General features: G+C 47.5%; 1 protein-coding gene across 2 annotated transcripts; it reads left to right on the forward strand.

Annotated features, from left to right (window-relative positions):
• Positions 1-338: 338 nt before the first annotated feature.
• KCNE3 (potassium voltage-gated channel subfamily E regulatory subunit 3) lies at positions 339-18,654 on the forward strand. Of its 2 annotated transcripts, none has more exons than XM_061629654.1 (2): positions 339-521; positions 17,927-18,654. In XM_061629654.1, exon 2 carries the CDS (start codon positions 17,968-17,970, stop codon positions 18,235-18,237), a length of 270 nt encoding a protein of 89 aa, XP_061485638.1. In that variant the 5' UTR covers positions 339-521; positions 17,927-17,967; the 3' UTR covers positions 18,238-18,654. The 2 variants fall into 2 exon arrangements, with proteins under 2 accessions (XP_061485638.1, XP_061485637.1); XM_061629653.1 differs by lacking the exon at positions 339-521 and adding an exon at positions 528-894.
• The last annotated feature ends 455 nt before the right edge of the window (positions 18,655-19,109 follow it).

Consider the following 19,109-nt stretch of genomic DNA (forward strand, 5'->3'; position numbering starts at 1 on the left):
TCCCTATTCGTAGGGTCGCCATAAATCGGGATCGACTTGAAGGCAGTCCATTTCCATTTTTGTCATGAGGCATCCCGAAATGATTTACAATATTTTATGGATCTTCTTATTACATTTCTTTCCCACCTTTCCTCCAAAAAGCTCAAGGTGGCACACATGGTTCTCCCCCTCACTATATTATTCTCACAACAACCCTGTGAGGTAGGAGATTATATATATAAAATGTCCTACCTCACAGAGTATATATAAAAGCAGCGGCGTGGCGGGCCAAAGTCCCACAGGTGAACTCCCCGGTTGAATTTCTGCCCGTGGCGCCGCCGTTCAGGGCAAAGGGGGGGGGAGTCAGCCGCCAGCAGCCGACTAGCCGCCCCCCGTAGAGCAGGTAGCCGGCAGGAGCGGCCGCGAGGGGAGGGCCGGTCCCCCGGCCGGCTTCGCCTCCTGCCTCGCCCCACGCCCCAATGCGGCCGCGGACCAGTGCGAGCGCCGGTGGAGCCGGAGAAGGCGGTTCGGTCTCTCCAGAGGTGAGTGCCTCGCACTGCGCGGCAGCCGCAGGGGAAACTGAGGCCAGGTGGGAGGGGTCAGGCGTGGGCGGCCTGGGAAGGCCTAACCCCAGAGCCGTTGCCTTCCCCCGCGCCAAGCCTGCCTTCCTACGGCTGGCAACCCGCGACCCACAACCACGTGTGCATGCGCGATCACTTTCCTTGAGAACTCCCTCCGGGACGGGGAATCAAGGCATTTTGAGAGTAATAGTTCTGTGTGCAAATGGACAGCCTGCCCTAGCTTTTGGACACACAAACTTTAAGCCATGAACCCAGAACACAAATTCCGACTGGATTCTAAAGAGATGTTGGGGACAGCGTGAGGGGAGAGACGGAAAGCCTCCTTTGCAGAAAGGTAAAGCTAGCATGACTCTTTTGCTACAAAATATAACAATGAAATAACAAATATTCTTCACTCCTTTCTAATCCCAGAATAATCCTATTGTGGTTTTAAAGTTCTAGCGTTAGGGGATTCAGTGTTTTTATGGTGTGCTTTGCAGTTTTTAAAAACACCTTCTTTAAGTTACTGCAAAGCAAAAGTAAGAATAAACCCCAAATGTATTGTTGTAGTACTAGAACTGTTGTGTTTTAACCAGTTTTTCTGAAACTAGGGTTTTAGAGATTATTATTAGTATTATTTTGCTTTTTTTATTTCATGTATTTACCAGTGGGTGGGCAGGTTAGTTAAAATTTTGCTAGGCTCATAACTTGTGTAAATGCATTTGCAAGGCTGTATATTCACTCTCTTTTCCCCATCTCAATCCAAAGGTCAGGCTTGTACAGGGTAGAGAGGCTTCCATGTGCAAGCCATTTGAATGAAAAAAAAAGAAAAATACCCAGTAACAATTCTTTTAAAAATGCCCTGCAGCGAATGCTGGACAGATCATGGATTTTGCTCCTGATCTACCAAAGACAAGTATGTACCATCATAAAGGCAAGGGTGCTCCTGGGCATGTGCAGGCTCACCTTTCCCCTCGCCTCTCAGTGTCTCCCTCAGGTTCTTAACGAGCAACACCCATACAGACGAGGGTGCCCCTGTGCATGTGGAGAGTGCCCTTCCCTTGTCACTATATGGTGTCCACCTCTGAGCACCGTTCTCTTACCCTGCAGTGCCCAAGAAAGACTGTAATAAGACGAGTCTGCCCCAGAGCATGTGTAGAGTGCTTATCTCCCCCATTGCCAGATCCTCTCCACAGTTTGGAGGAAGGGTTGGGATTTTCCACAGTGGCTTTTGAACTCTGAAGCTTCTCGCTTTAAGAAATGCCAGCCCCGAGATTTATTTTGAAACAAATGCCCCATTATTCCACCACTCCTCACAGATCCCCAAACAGATCCTCCATTGTAGCTTTGTCACGCCCCCCCCAATCCCCTTGTTTGCCCTCACCACGGTCCTGCCCTGTGGTCATGCCACCCATTGTGATGTTGCCAATCAAAGCAAGGACCCAGAAGGGAGAGAATTTCACAAGGAAGCAACCCAAACTGCTCGGAAGTCTCCCCAAAAGAGAAGTATTTCCTTGTCTTCCATTTCCACTAGTGCGGTGAGTTTAGGGATCGGTGCTGGCCTGGGGCTGATGGGAGTTGTAGTCCAAAACATCTGGCGGGCACCTGGTTGGCAATGCAGATCCATAGGATTTGCCCTGCATTTCCAAATGGCCATTGAACCAAATTCTGGGAACGGAGATCTGATCCAGCTCACGCTCCAAATTCTGCATCTAGTTCTCCAATTGTTTGGTCTGCCGTGCATCCCTTTTCTGTTCTTGGCCCTCTGGTTGTGTGTGTGTGTATATGTGTCTGTTTGTGTGGGGTGGGTGGGTGTCCCAGTGTCCCAACAGCCAGGTGGGTGTCTCAGTGTCCCAACAGCCGTTTTCTTTCTCTATCCGACTGGATGATTTTTGTGGTCAGTGTCCAGCCCAGGATGCAACTGACAGAAAGCGATCCTATAGAGGTGCAGGTTATTTGGGGGTTTGCTTTGTATGAAAGACCCTCAGTGAAGGGTGGGGTGGAGAGCAGAAGAAAGTCCTGTCCAAAGGCTGGGAATCCCCTGCTCCTTAATCCAGGTGTGTGGGGACTGATAGTGATTACAGGGACGAAAGCACTCTGCACATGCTCAAAAGGCACATTATTACTTTCTGCAGTCTAGGCTGAGTCCTGGCATTGGGAGCGGGTTCCCGTAGGGTAGAGGGGAGGAACCTTTTTCCAGCCCGAGGGCCACTTTCCCACGTGGGCAAACATCTGGGGGCCGCATTCCGGTGGAGCATGGGGCCAGAAGTAAAAGCAAACAGAGCCACATCCCGGCATGCAAAAGGCAAGATCACAATTCAAGAACACATTCCAGTTAAGCAAACGCACTGAAGGATGTCATAAAATAGGGCCAGTGAGGGGTCCAGAGGGCCACAGAAAAAGGGTTGAAGGGCCACATTTGGACTCTGGCCCTGAGGTTTCCCACCCCAACTCTAGGACTCAAATGAAGCCATGTTTTTGATGCCGCAACACATGCTTTCTATCCGAGAGTTTTGTAGCTTTGTCAAACGCACAATGGCACCTGCCGGAGCCTACCGTTTATTGGACTTCCTATGCTCTCCCCAAGGGGCAGTAACCAGCCTTGTGGATCATGTAACAGCGGCAAGAGCCTATCATGCATGTGCAAGCTTTTGCATCAACACAGAACAGTTCAGCAGGCAAAAAGTTCCTGTATTATTTATTGCATCTGTCTGCTACCTTCTCTACTCAAGGTGATGCCCTGCGTTTCAAACATAGCTGAACTCTCTACAGCTGTCCTGTCTTGTTGAGAACTAGTGATGAGATTTCAATCCGCCAGAGAACTTTGTTTAGAATGGAAAGCCTGCATCCAGTTCCATCAGTGAAAGTCTGGCCGACTGAATAAATGGTCCTGAAATACATTTCAAGGGATGGCCTCCCAGTGGGAGCCACAAACTCGTTGATGAATGTTCTGCTCTTATGGCTTCAGGTTTGATCCATGGTCATTCATTGGCGATCACTCATGGCTGAGTAAGATTGTCTTCCAAGATAAGGTCTTTAACAGTGAGTCCGTAAGTGACTGTGGAGGCCAATTCTGGATCTACACAGCCTCTCACAGCGAGGACATCCGTTTCCAGATGGAAGATGGTCACGATGAGGATTTGCTTGATGTGCCTTCCACTTAGCTCGTTTGTCCCGTTCGCCCTGTATTCATGCTTCTTCAAAGTCCATAGCACCTTTGATAATATCCGACCTCCATGGTATATTATCCATGGTATAGTAGGACCAATGGAAGCTACAATCATACTTCTGTTTTTTAAAATACCAATTTAACTTTTCACTTAGTAGTGGGATGGTAGTTTGGCGAGGCTTACAATAAAAAGGGTGTTTCTTGCAAATTTTTATTTATTTATTTATTTAATTTATCATTTGATTTATATCCCTCCCTCCCAACAGGAGCCCAGGGTGGCAAACAAAAGCACTAAAAACACTTTAAAACATCATAAAAACAGACTTTAAAATACATTAAAACAAAACTACTTTAAAAACATTTTCAAAAAGCTTTCAAGACATCTTTTGTTTTTTAAAAAAAGGTTATATCTCTATCTCTCTATAAGTTTTAAAAACATATTAAAAAGCAATTGCAGCACAGAGGCAGACTGGGATAAGGTCTCAACTTAAAAGGCTTGTTGCCTTTTGGCTGCGTAACTCAGCCTTGCCTCGTTCCTCAGAGCCCACCTTTTTGGTGAAGCGCTTGCTTAAGCACCACCCTCTTAAGACAGAGAAACCGTGGCTCAGTGGTAGACCTTCTGCTTTGCAGGCTGAAGGCCTCAGGTGCCGTCCATGTCATTTCCAGTTAAAAAGATCCAGTGGCAGACGATGAGAAAGGCCATCAGCTGCTGGAGAGCCGCTTCCGGTCAGAGTAGGCAATACTAGGCCAGATAGAGAAATACTGGCCCATTGCAAGGCAGCTTCCTTATATATTTCCAATGCTACAGTCCTATGCAAGCTTATCTAGATGCAAGCCCCTCTCTAGGGCCTGTCTACCTCTCTCTTATTCTTGGTGGGGGGGAGGGTGTTGCTATTCTGCCCTGTAAAACACTCTGTACTGTACCCTGTCTTAACTTGGCTGGAAGAGCCTTGCAGCCGTGGGCTTCTGAGCCTAATGTATACACACACACCCCGCAGATGTAATGAAACTGGAGAACTTTGTTTGCGCAAATCTGTAAAAGCACACAGTGCAAGCAATCCTTGAAATATGCAGCTAATTCCCGCTTTAAATACTTGAGATAAGAGGGCATAGAGTGAAAGGGTCGCTCGTAAATTCTGGAAAGGTGAATGGGGCTCACCTGGGACATTTGGACATCCCCAGAGATGCTACCCTGTGTGATCTGAGAGGCGCACTCTGGGATCCTTCGTAGTGTCCTGTAGGTTGTTCAGGTGCAGAGCATGGACCAGACGTTGTGTCCAGCCACCCTCTGTGTCCCTGCAAAAGGACACTGATGTGTGTTTTCTAGAAAATTTTAAACTGGAAACATTTCCGGAAAAAACATTCCTATTTGCACAGGGTGATTTTCCCGATGCTCTAGAGCAGGGAGTCCCAAACTTTATTTCTGTGTGGACCACTTGGAAAGTGGTAAAAGTCTTGGCGGACCACTTAATGATTTTTTTCCGCCTGTTGTAGCAATCGTAATGCGCTGTGCTAGATGCTGCATGATTTTTAAATGCATTTTTATTCCTTTATTTCTTGTATTTTGCTGTATTACAGTTTGCATCCCATAAGATTCAAATTGCAATACAATAAAACACAATATAAGACATGAAAGAAACCAATAAAATAGAATTAAAACGCAGACATGCCACAGACCACCTGAACGAAGCTCATGGACCACTGGTGGGTCCACGGATCACAGTTTGGGAATTGCCATTCTAGAGCAGTCTTCACCAGCCTGATGCCCTCCAGACATTTTGGATTACAACTCTCAGCTTCCCATTGCTCCCAGTGCACTAGGTCCATGTATGGCGCTATATATAGAGAAATAATGCCCACTACAGATGGATGTTTCTCATTGTTCCAATATTAAATTCAATTCTCTACATTTCTGCAGCAATTTGCAAATGTCTTTTTAAAAAAACCAAACAAACCCAAAACCTCATGAAAATTCATCAGTTATTTAGTACAATTTTGTCTTAATAAACACATTTTTATGCAAGTTTGACACATTTTTGCAAGCAAGTTTCCCTAATATAATACAATTTTATATGTTATTTTTGCAGATATATGCGTTTTTATGCATTTTGCACATTTGGTTGAAGAACTGCTTCGCAATGTTTGGAGATGCACTAATTTCAAAGGATAGCTGTGTTTCAGTTTGCATATTTGTTCCAGAAGTGCAGATTAGGTAGTTTCTCATTACAATTGCAAATGCATTTGAACTTATGCCCCCAGCCCTAACGCCCACAGAGCTGTGCTTCTTCCTCATCTCCATCAGCTATGTAGTGGCTTTTTCAGGCTGGCCAGTCCGCCCTGCAAATCTCCCATGCCACAGTGGCCTTTTCAGACTAGCCAATCAGCCCTGCAAATCCCCCATCCTGCAGTGGCCTTTTCAGGCTAGCCAATCGGCCCTGCAAATCCCCCATCCCACAGTGACCTTTTCAGGCTAGCTAGTTGGCCCTGCAAATCCCTATCCTGCAGTGGCCTTTTCAGGCTAGCTTGTTGGCCCTGCAAATCCCCCATCCTGCAGTGGCCTTTTCAGGCTAGCCAATCGGCCCTGCAAATCCCCCAGCCCCACCCCAGATCTATCTGGTTTTGCAGATATCCTCCTTGAACTTAGCCAGTAGTGCTCTCACTGTGGGAGGCAAGGCACAGCCTCAGATCATGTTTCTCCCCTGCACCCGCAAGCCAAGGAAGGAAGGAAGTGATTTCTTGTGTGCATTCCTCAGTTCTGCAGAAGGGAGGTTGACAAGCTTGGCCAGGCAGACGCAAAGGAATTGTGGGCAGCTGGGCGCTTTGGTTTGCCCCTGATCAGCTGGCTGTAGCTCCTTTCTGGCACCGAACAATAGCGGCCTTCACAAAATAGAGAGGAGGGTCTTGAGCACTGCAGCACCCAATCAAAACCAGGAAGCAGAGGAGGTTGGCTGGCATGTGGGGCGGTTGAGCTGGCCAGGAACAAAAGGACCCTGCACGGTTGCCTGCAAACCAATTTATGCTCTGCTGCAAGAATGTCCGGGTGGCAAACTCATCAGAGCAGGTCTTTGTTATGCCTGCCCTAGGCAGCCACCATCCTTCCGAAAGATCTGCTGAAAAGGTGCAGCTGAAGGCTTGCACGTGTGTGCTCATCACTTGATGATGACTCTGCTATCAAGGGATGACTGGCATTTGGAAGGGGCAAGGCCAACCTTTTCCAGCACGAGGACCATATTTCCTTCAGATCAACCTTCTGGGGACCACCTGCCAGCAGTGGACATGGGCAGAGCAACAAATGTCGATTTTCCCTGGGTCACAGTAGGCTAGTTTTTACACACACTTGCACAATTCCCTCTCTCTCCTCCATCTGGGCAAGCAAGAGCATTATTCAAGGACACACTCCAGCCAGGCGAAAGCACTCAGGGTGCAAGGCTGGGCTACTGAGGGGTATGGCCTGGGAAGAGTTTTGAGGGCCACATGCAAAGGCCTGGAGGGCCTGAGTTGCCCATCCTTGTCATAAAGAGCCTTGCTGTCATCGCACACACAGTGTTTGTTCAGTGGAATGGGTCTACACATTCTGCTGAGGGCCAGCCATCAGGCCCTGGTTCACCTATCCAGCCATGACCAGTGCTGAAATAGCACAGTGGAGGAGAGGCATAACCCCCCATCTCCCCTCCCTCAGATAAACTCCAGTGTGAACACGGGACCCTCTATGTGTGAATGCCTGATGCTGCTTCAGATTGCCTGACAGCGCTGGAGTTCAAGGCGGTGTGATTCTTCCCTCCTTTTTGCACAAGTGGCAGTTGTGCGATTGAGCACTCATGCGGCGGACTGGCTCATGCTGGGGCCGTGTGCAGAGCGAAGAGTCCTCGCTGACTCTATCTGGTTGCAAATGCTTCTGTGGGACTTTGCTTTGGGTGTCACAAATAACACCTCACCCTGTACATAAATGTGTGGGTTCATTTATTTGATAGATTTCTTATATCCTACTTTTCCACAAGGCGACTTACAGTATGATTAAAAAACCACAATACCTAAATTGCATGAAAATCATAATCATAGTTAAATAAAACTAAGCCACAGCAGAGCAAAAACGATGTATCAGGAGATTAAAAACAAGAGGCAAGCCAAATGCTTGCAAAATAATAAATAGTAATGATAATGATAATCTGATATATATATAGACTCAGAGGAAGGCAATGCTAAACCACCTCTGAATACCTCTTACCACGAAAACCCTACAAACAGAGTATCCAAACTGCAACATGAGATAGTGCTGGAAGATGAGACCCCCAGGTCAGAAGGCACTCACTGACCTACTGGGGAAGAACAAAGGACAAGTACAAGTAATGCTGTGGCTAATGACGCAGCTGGGTCAAAGCCGAAAGGAAGCCCAGAGGCTGATACGCACAGATGTGAAAGGAGAGTCCGGAGTTGTACGACTGATTCCATAAAGGAAGCCACAGATCTGAACTTACAAGATCTGAACAGGGTGGTTTATAGCAGATGCTGTTGGAGGCTGCTGATTCATAGGGTTCCCAAAAAAATTGTAAGAGATGGGGCAAAGTGCACAGGGTAGAGAGTGCCCCAGTCTGGGGCTGACACAGAGGAGGCCCTGTCCCTTATTCCTGTCACCCACATTTCAACTGGCATTGTGACATGGGATGCCTCCAGACTGTCAGTATTTTGCAAGAGGGATTCAAGCGCATACCAGAACTGTAGGTTTGTTCCATACAAGTGAATTAGAGTAATCTGTTGCAACAAATCCACTAAAACAAGCAACACTGACCCCCTGGACTTTTTGCAGTTAGGAAAGTGATGGAGAAATTCACTGAAAAGTGTGGGGTGAAAGAATGATTAAAGGGAAGACGTTTAAACAGCCTGCAAGCAAATCAGGATGAATGCTTATTGTTATATAACCGCCCTGTAAACAAATCGGAACAAATGCTCCAAAAAGACCAGACGTAGTCTAACCACTGTGTAAGCTTTGAGCAAGCAAATCGGGGTGAATGCTCAGTAAACAGGTCACCTGGAAGAGTCCTCTTGAGCAGGATTGTGTGGTGGAAGGGTGGTCCTTTAGGGATACAAGCCTTAAACTGTTCAGACCATAGAGTGGAATGCAATTATTTGTGGGCAGGAAAATAATAATGTTTGAAGAGGCGCTGGAGTGCAATCTCAAAGCAAATTGCTTTTTCCTGATTGAGTTTACCGTTCCCACACTTGTGGGTAATGTTTGTCTACTTTGCTATGAGAGCGATGAAGCATAATTCATTCGTGTTTACAAAGCCTTCGAAAATCCTTGAGCAAGCACAGCTGCAGTGGAATTAGTTCCACCAGAGACTTGTTTTCCTTGCAGTGCAGGAGGGTTGCCCATTCTGCAAAAATGTTTTCCTGCTCCTTTTTTTTAAAAACAATGCCTCTAGCCCTCATTGTGCACTGGATATATACTCTTGAAACCTAATAACTGTACATTATTTATGCAAACCAGCTTTGAGACTACCTTGATCCTAAATGTGCAGGATAATCTTACAGAGATGAAAACATAGGTCCCTGTTCCCAAGGGGATTACAACCAAAATTTTGATAGCGGTGGAGACAGCCAAGTGAAGGGAAGGAGTGAAAAGATTTGCAAAGACTAATGGGTGTGTGGAAATGCAGTTACATGTCCTTAGGCTTTATTTTAGATAGGGAGTAAGACAAAGAGCAGGAGAGGGGGGAATGTTTGAAGGACAAAACCTACAAAGCTGTGCATCTCTTAACAGGTCAGACCAGTGGTCAGTCTAGCCTATATTGCCAGTTCTGACTGGCAACAGCTCTCTAGATGAAGTCTTTCTACACTCCCTACCAGAGCTCCTTTTGAATAAACTGGATGTGGGAAGGTTTGAACCTGGGACCTTCTGCATGCAAGAATGCTGCTGACCTATGAAGAGAGGGGTGCTGTAGAGGTGGATCCTGGCAAGATGTTCCAGGCAAAAGGACAGCAAGGGAGAATGGGAGAGGGACTTTAGGGAGAGCTGGAGGTTGTGGGCAGGAACACAGTGGGGAGTAAGGGTAGGAAAAGAGGGCAGGGCACGGGAACGCTTAAAGATGATTCTTAACACGCATTCATCAGCAAGACTGAGACTGAAATCCCATCAGTGGTGGCTGGTGGCTGGTGGCTCCATGTCAGTGGGGCAGCAGAATCTGCTCTGGGTTTTAGCCTCTTGGACAGCCCCTTGAAAGTTCGGACTAAAACCTGGAGTGGATGCCACTGCCCCACTGATATGCAGCCTCTTGGACAGCCCTTTGAAAGTTCGGACTAAAACTCAGAGTGGATTCCACTGCCCCACTGATATGCAGTCTCTTGGACAGCCCCTTGAAAGTTCAGACTAAAACCTGGAGTGGATTCCACTGCTCCACTGATATGCAGTCTCTTGGACAGCCCTTTGAAAGTTCAGACTAAAACCTGGAGTGGATGCCACTGCCCCACTGATATGCAGCCTCTTGGACAGCCCCTTGAAAGTTCAGACTAAAACCTGGAGTGGATCCCACTGCCCCACTGATATGCAGCCTCTTGGACAGCCCCTTGAAAGTTTGGACTAAACCTCAGAGTGGATTCCACTGCCCCACTGATATGCAGCCTCTTGGACAGCCCCTTGAAAGTTCGGACTAAAACCTGGAGTGGATTCCACTGCTCCACTGATATGCAGTCTCTTGGACAGCCCTTTGAAAGTTCGGACTAAAACTCGGAGTGGATTCCACTGCCCCACTGATATGCAGTCTCTCGGACAGCCCCTTGAAAGTTCGGACTAAAACCTGGAGTGGATTCCACTGCTCCACTGATATGCAGTCTCTTGGACAGCCCTTTGAAAGTTCGGACTAAAACTCAGAGTGGATTCCACTGCCCCACTGATATGCAGTCTCTCGGACAGCCCCTTGAAAGTTCGGACTAAAACCTGGAGTGGATTCCACTGCCCCACTGATATGCAGCCTCTTGGACAGCCCCTTGAAAGTTCGGACTAAAACCTGGAGTGGATTCCACTGCCCCACTGATATGCAGTCTCTTGGACAGCCCTTTGAAAGTTCAGACTAAAACCTGGCGTGGATCCCACTGCTCCACTGATATGCAGTCTCTTGGACAGCCCTTTGAAAGTTCAGACTAAAACCTGGAGTGGATTCCACTGGTCCACTGATATGCAGTCTCTTGGACAGCCCTTTGAAAGTTCGGACTAAAACTCAGAGTGGATTCCACTGCCCCACTGATATGCAGTCTCTTGGACAGCCCCTTGAAAGTTCGGACTAAAACCTGGAGTGGATTCCACTGCTCCACTGATATGCAGTCTCTTGGACAGCCCTTTGAAAGTTCAGACTAAAACCTGGAGTGGATGCCACTGCCCCACTGATATGCAGCCTCTTGGACAGCCCCTTGAAAGTTCAGACTAAAACCTGGAGTGGATCCCACTGCCCCACTGATATGCAGCCTCTTGGACAGCCCCTTGAAAGTTCGGACTAAAACCTGGAGTGGATTCAACTGCCCCACTAACATGGAGCCACCAGCCACCACTGAATCCCATACACCACTGATGAGGAACCTGTGGCCCTCCAGAAGTTGTTGGGTTCCAGCTTCCATCAATCCCAGCCAGCCTGGCCAGTGGTCACAAATGATGGGCATGATGGAGCTTCAGAGGTATTCAGAGTGCCCCAGGTTACCCATCCCTGGTGTGCAGAGTAGGTCCAACTGAGCACAGTGGGGGTTATGTCTGAGTAGGTTTGTACTGTTAGGTTGTAGTCGTATACACAAATGCACAACTACTTGGGCGTAAGTCCCATTGAACTCAGTGGGGGCTTACTTCTGAGTAGGTATGCTCATACCTGTTGGGGATGGTTTAATTTGGATTCCTGCGTTGAGCAGGGGTTGGACTTGATGGCTTTATAGGCCCCTTCCAACTCTACCATCCTACGATTCTTGGTTTGTATAGGGTTTACATTGTTAGACTGCAGTCCTAAACTCACTCACTAGCACAGCCTTTGCCAAACTGGAGACTTCCAGATGTTTTGGACTAGAACTGACTTAAGCCCCAGCCTGCCTAGCTGTGTTGGTCGGGGTTGATGGGAGTTGTAGTCCAAAATGTCTAGAGGAGCACCAGGTTGGCTAAGGCTGCACCAGGAGGTAAGTGCTAGCTGAGGCGTATGGGCATTGTAGAGGGGCCCCCATTGGAGAAAGCTACATTAGAGCAAGAGAACAGACTTGAGTCTGCAGTCTTGTACACACTTTCTTGGGAGTAAGTCCCATTGAACTCAGTGGGGCTCAGCAGACATGTATAGGATTGCACTGTGAATGATTGAACAGAAATCAGTGCAGATCCTTGCCAGGTTGAATGAGTCAGTTTCTGTTGCCTGCTTGGCAAAGCATTTGAGTGTTCTTGCCAAGCACGTAAAGCACCATCCTGGTAATTACCTTAGTTATACTGTTCATGGGAGATCAGCTGAAGGTCATTTGGCAGCAGAAAATCAGAAGGACTTTTAGAGACCCGCCTGTCATTTATCGTGTAGGCACAGCAGGACTTCTGTCATGGTGACGTGGACTTGGGATTCTCTGATCTGAATGGATGTTGCGTTAGATCAGTGAAGATGGGATATCAGTGTGGGGCGGCGTGAGGGGAGGGAGTGACAACAGGGACGAGCAAGTGTTTGGGGAGTTGGGAGGCATTCTGATGGGTTTTCAGACACAGCTTTTCATTCATGCCTGCCTTTCACTTGATCCATTCCTGGACAGAGAGAGATTGGCCACAGTAATTCAGGCATTGGTGACGTCAAGACTGGATTCCTGCAATGCCCTCTTCTGTGGGGCTTCCCTCGCTCTTGACCTGGAAACTCCATTTAGTGCAGAATGCTGCAGCCAGATTGCTGACAGGCGTGAGACCCTGTCAGCATACAACACCTCTGCTCAGAGATCTGCACTGGCTGCCAATTTGTTACCAGGACAAGTTCCAGGTGTTACTATTGGTATATAAAGCCCTTAAAACCTTGAGACCAGTTTACTTGCAAAATTGCCTTACCCTCTATGAGCCCACTGTGACCGCGCTTCGATCTGTGCAATTGACGCTGTTGCAAGTGCCACATAATACTCATTCCACGCTTGGTAAGAAATTGTTCTTTTAGTGTGGCAGTACCCACTTTGGAGCTCTCTGCTAGGAATTCTGTAGTACGTTAAAGGTGCTGGGAATGGTAACCCTGTGAGGGGTCAACTACAGTCCCCAGGATTCTTTAGAGGAAGCCATGCGCTTTAAAAAATGGAAATGGACTGCCTTCAAGTCAGTCCCGACTTATGGCGACCCTATGAATAGGGATTTCATGGCAAGCGGTATTCAGAGGGGGTTTCCCATTGCCTCCCTCTGAGGCTAGTCCTCCCCAGCTGGCTAGGGCCTGCTCAGCTTGCCACAGCTGCACAAGCCAGCCCCTTCCTTGTCCGCAACTGCCAGCTGGGGGGCAACTGGGCTCCTTGGGACTATGCAGCTTCCCACGGCTGCACAGGTGGCAGGGCACGTCACTCCTGAGCCACTCACTGTGGGGTGATCTTTAGCTGGCCCTTGACACCCAGGAGACCCGAGTGGGAATTTGAACTGACAGACTCTGGACTCCCAGCCAGGCTCTCCTCCCCACTGTGCTATACCAGCACCTTATGTGCTTTAAATGAGCTTTAAATATATGGTGTGTATGCAGCCTCAGCAGCACTCAACCAACTAGATGAAGTCTGGAGAGTGGGAAGGTTTGAAGTTTCTACTGCAGAGTGGCAGGCACTGATCTGCGAAGGAATTTAACTGTGCAGATGTTAGTAGGCATGAGAGCCAGTGTGGTGTAGTGGTTAGAGTGTTGGACTACGACCTGGGAGACCAGGGTTGGAATCCCCACACAGCCATGAAGCTCACTGGGTGACCTTGGGCCAGTCACTGCCTCTCAGCCTCAGAGGAAGGCAATGGCAAACCACCTCTGAATACCACTTACCATGAAAAGCCTATTTGTAGGGTAGCCATAAGTTGGCATCGACTTGAAGGCAATCCATTTCCATTTCATGTTAGTAGCCAATGATTAGGGCTTTGGGAAAATGGAATTGGTCAGGGTAAGTCTTAGTGACCGGACTGCAGAAATGCAGCCAAAACAAGCCATTATTTGTTGCCGGGTTTCTTGTCACATTATATTTGGTTTGCAGGGCGCAGCCCTATATGATGTGATGGCAACTCATCTATCACTTAAGCTCATGTAGTGTGGCGAGGAATTTCCTATCCTAGTGGGTGGATACAGAAGATCAAAGAGAATTGAGCCACCAGTTCCTCATCCTACCATTGCAAAATCAGCTCCCGTTTTAGAAGGAAACATGAGGAATTCTGGCGTGTGCATTTTGGGGCATGAGAAGAAATGACCAGGCAGAGCTTAAGACAAACTGGAGAAGAATTAGGTTGGAAGCACTTGGCGGTTGGTCAGTTGGCTGGTCTCCCAACACTGTTTTTGAGTTTGCAAACAAGACAAGAAATATAGGGGAGACAGATGAGGGGAGAGAGAGTCGGTTTGTCATCGGGGAGGGCTATTTCCATCTGCCTTGTCCCACCCTCCAGACCTGGAAGCCTTCAAAAGCAGCTTCTTTCAGAAGACTTTCTGGGCTATGGGGGTTCGGGGGATGGAAGAGATTTTTGTATCCGTTTGGGGGTTAGTTTTTAAATATTTTTGCTTTGGCTTTGTTGTTGAGCTTTATGCTCATTTATGCTTTGATGTATATATATTTTTCTTAATGTAGTGATTATACTTTTTATTATGTGTTGTGCTATTGCCTTTGGACTATTTGTGTGAACCGCTTTGAGGACATGAGTATTTGTGGGAAATGTGGTATATAAATAAATGTAATAATAATAATAATAATAATAATAATAATAATAATAATAATAATAATAATAATAATAATAATAATACTATACCCCGGGGGAGGGGAAGGATATGCTTCTGTTGTCCCATTTGGTAGGACCGTCTCTGTTTTCTGCTACTTGTCCCTGGTTCATCATTGCCCCTGTTGTTGCAAAAACTGAAGATGCTTTTGAATGTGTTCGTGTGTGTATTGCTGTATCACTGATATGTTTGCCATCCTGGGCACCTTTAGAAGGAAGGATGGGATATAAATTTAATAAAATTTTATAAAGAGATGGATATATAACAGTTCATATTCTTGAAGATTATACCTGCCCGTGCAAATATAAGGAACTTTATGGCCAGGAATGATGGGAGTTGTAGTGTAGCTCAGCAACATCTGGAGAGCCAAAGGTCCCCCACACCTGGTTAAGTATGATAACCTATTACAGGACAACTGTAACTCTCTTTTTTTTTGGTCTCTAAATCCTCCTTCCCCAACCTGACGCTCTCCAGATGTTCTCAACATTGAGCGGGAGCTGTTGGGAGTTGTAGTCCAAAGTATCTGGAGGGCACCAGGCTCGTGAAGGCTGCCTAAGTCAGCTTTTCTGTGGTTCTTTTAAGCACAATAAGGCCTGGCACGGCTTCCACTTTAACCACCCCATGTGACCACTTGTCAAGTTACTGATGTGGTTTGCCTTGTGTCTGTGGTGAGATAATCTGCTGAACATTCTGAAGGGTTAAGATGGGGAAACTGTTACAATCTGTTTATCACCGCACTTGCTTCTGAAGCTCAATACAGGACAAGCTACTGAAAAGTAAAGGAGTGATCCTTTGGCACTGTGTAACATCATGGGCAGGGCCGGCACCAAAGGGTGGGCAGGTCAGGCCCTGCCTAAGGGCCTCTGGGGCCCCTAAGGGGCCTCTCAATAGGGTGGGGGAGGAGTAGCACTCCCTTTCCGCGATCTGCAGCAGAGTAGCTGCCGCGGATCGCAAGGAGGGAGGTTCCAAGCTGCCCACCCATTCAATGGCTCCACTTACCTGTTTCTCTTGTCTTTTGTGGCTGTGCACGCAGGGCTCCCATTAACCAAGATGGCGGCCGAGGTTTCCCTAGGGTGCTGATGCCTATGCCACCATCTTGGTTGATGACAGGGATGCGTGTGCATATCACACGTGCGTGCCATCAACCAAGATGGCGGCAGAGGCTTCAGCCCCTTAGGGAAACCTCGGCCACCGTCTTGGTTAATGGGAGCCCTGCACACGCAGTGCGCAGAGCCACAAAAGACAGGAGAGACAGGTAGGTGGGGTGTGTGTGTGTGTGCATGCGTGTGGGAGTGCTGGGGCCCAGGGCAGGCTAGTGCCCAAGGGCTCCAGTATGCCTGGTGCTGGCCCTGATCATGGGGACTGTTGTAGTGTTATTATGGGGGGGGGTGTTACCTGTATAAAATAATGTGTCTGTTTCACCTGTGAAATGCCCCAGCTTCCGCACTCCTAGTCTACTCTGAGTTTTCTTTTTTTATGGGGAAGGGCCGTAGCTTAGTGGCAGAGTGTCTGCTTTGCATGCAGAAGGTCCCAGGTTCAATCCTCAGCGGCATCTCCAGGGAGGGCTGGGAGATCACCCTGGAGAACTGCTACCAGTCAGGGTAGACAATACTGAGTTAGATGAACCCAATGGTCTGACTCGGTATGAGGCAGCTTCCTCTGCTCCGAGGTGCAAAGGATCTTGGCCTCGGGTGCTGTGCATCCTGGCTGGGGTGTGCAGAGCTTGGCAAAGGTACTTTTTTGAATGACAACTCCCATCAGCCCAATCCAGTGGCCATGTTGGCTGGGGCTGATGGGAGTTGTAGTTTAAAAAAAGTAACTTTTCCAAGCTCTGACCTTAATAAATTACATGTTTTGACAATATGGACAAGTGTTAGGAAGGAGCAGAGCTTGGAAAAATTACTTTTTTTGAACTACAACTCCCATCAGCCCAATCCAGTGGCCATGCCGGCTGGGGCTGATGGGAGTTGTAGTTTTAAAAAGTAACTTTGCCAAGCTCTGACCTTAATAAATTACATGTTTTGACAATATGGACAAGTGTTAGGAAGGAGCAGAGCTTGGAAAAATTACTTTTTTTGAACTACAACTCCCATCAGCCCAATCCAGTGGCCATGCCGGCTGGGGCTGATGGGAGTTGTAGTTTTAAAAAGTAACTTTGCCAAGCTCTGACCTTAATAAATTACATGTTTTGACAATATGGACAAGTGTTAGGAAGGAGCAGAGCTTGGAAAAATTACTTTTTTTGAACTACAACTCCCATCAGCCCAATCCAGTGGCCATGCCGGCTGGGGCTGATGGGAGTTGTAGTTTTAAAAAGTAACTTTGCCAAGCTCTGACCTTAATAAATTACATGTTTTGACAATATGGACAAGTGTTAGGAAGGAGCAGAGCTTGGAAAAATTACTTTTTTTGAACTACAACTCCCATCAGCCCCAGCCGGCATGGCCACTGGATTGGGCTGATGGGAGTTGTAGTTTAAAAAAAGTAACTTTTCCAAGCTCTGACCTTAATAAATTACATGTTTTGACAATATGGACAAGTGTTAGGAAGGAGCAGAGCTTGGAAAAGTTACTTTTTTTGAACTACAACTCCCATCAGCCCAATCCAGTGGCCATGCCGGCTGGGGCTGATGGGAGTTGTAGTTTTAAAAAGTAACTTTGCCAAGCTCTGACCTTAATAAATTACATGTTTTGACAATATGGACAAGTGTTAGGAAGGAGCAGAGCTTGGAAAAATTACTTTTTTTGAACTACAACTCCCATCAGCCCAATCCAGTGGCCATGTTGGCTGGGGCTGATGGGAGTTGTAGTTTAAAAAAAGTAACTTTGCCAAGCTCTGACCTTAATAAATTACATGTTTTGACAATATGGACAAGTATTAGGAAGGAGCAGAGCTTGGAAAAATTACTTTTTTTGAACTACAACTCCCATCAGCCCAATCCAGTGGCCATGTTGGCTGGGGCTGATGGGAGTTGTAGTTCAAAAAAAGTAACTTTGCCAAGCTCTGGGGTGTGTGCGTGTGTTTGTTATGCTTCCTCAGGCAGCAAAATAGCTCAGGCTGGCTGTGAGTGCGAACGATTCCACCCTTGTGCATTTTCGGAGGCCTGGTTGTTCTGAAATTTTATTTTTTATTAGTATTTACTTTTATTTATACCCTGCCTTTTGGCCGAAGGTCCTCGAGGCGGCTTACAAAGAAAAATAAACACAGGTATAAAAATACAATATAAAAATACAAAAATTAAATTAAATAACAAATGACATTATAATAAATAAAATTTGTTCCTGTTTTCGTACCCTGCACCCCAGGTTCAGCGGCGTCTCCGGGGATCAGACAAAAGACCACAGCCATGGAAAACCTGACAGAAAGCTGGTACCAGAAGCTCGACTTGATGCTGAGGGCCCTGAACCAGACCCTCTACCGCGCCGACCTTTGCCCCCAAGATGGGAAGCACCTCAAGGAGGAGACCTACGCTTACATGTACATCCTCTTTGTGATGATCCTGTTTGCTGTGACAGTTGGGAGCTTGATCCTTGGGTACACCCGATCCCGGAAGGAGGTGGACAAGCAGAGCGATCCCTATCACGTCTACATCAACAACCGGGTGTCCATGATTTGAGAACGGACACAGGGCTGCGATGCCGCCGTGCATAAATTCTTAATGGCATCCTTTGGAAGAAGATGCGTCTTTCATCACAGCCTTGGCCAGCCTGGCGCCTCCACGTGCTTTGGACTACAACTCCCCATCAGCCCCGGCCAGCATGGGGCCGATGGGAGTTGTAGTCCAAAACATCTGGAGGGTGCCTGGTTGGCTAAGGCTACTTTTACTGGCTCCACCTTCAGCATATCTATGTCCTGGTGGGTGGAGAGACAATCTAAGATGTGGGAGAGACAGGACTCTGTGCGCAAAAGAGGATGGATTGATGGAAACGGCCTTGAATCACAGATGAACAAGTGTTTTTATTTTATTTTATTATAGCAAGTTTAATTGATTCCTCCCAAGTTTGCCAATAAACAATGAACTGATCAACATTCAGGAACAGTGGAAGACGTTTTGGTGCCAGAGGTTGAAATCCAGCGGAGGCTTTCCTCTTGCACAGTCTGTGTTTATTATTTCAGTGGGTCTTGAGCTCGTACACACAGGCACACGCGCACACTGCACACACACATTAGCTGCAGCCAGCCAGATGTCTCCAGTCCAGTCATTTCCGATGCAGGCACGAGGCTAGCTGGAAGGTTGTGGCAGGAGGGAAGCCAGTCTGTACATGCCTGAAGCACTCCTCCTCCTCCTCCTCCTCTTGCAAAGGTCACTTTCCACACTAAGGAAGGGCTGTAGCTCAGGGGCAGAGCCTTTGCTTTGCATGCAGAAGGTCCCAGGGTTCAATCCCCAGCGGCATCTCCAGGGAGAGCTAGGAGGGACCCCTTGGTGAAACCCTGGAGAGCCTCTCCCAGCCCAACAGAGGTAGATGGATCTGACTCAATCCTGCTCAC

Source organism: Rhineura floridana, chromosome 5 (genome assembly GCF_030035675.1).
Source record: "Rhineura floridana isolate rRhiFlo1 chromosome 5, rRhiFlo1.hap2, whole genome shotgun sequence".
Lineage (NCBI taxonomy): Eukaryota > Metazoa > Chordata > Lepidosauria > Squamata > Rhineuridae > Rhineura > Rhineura floridana.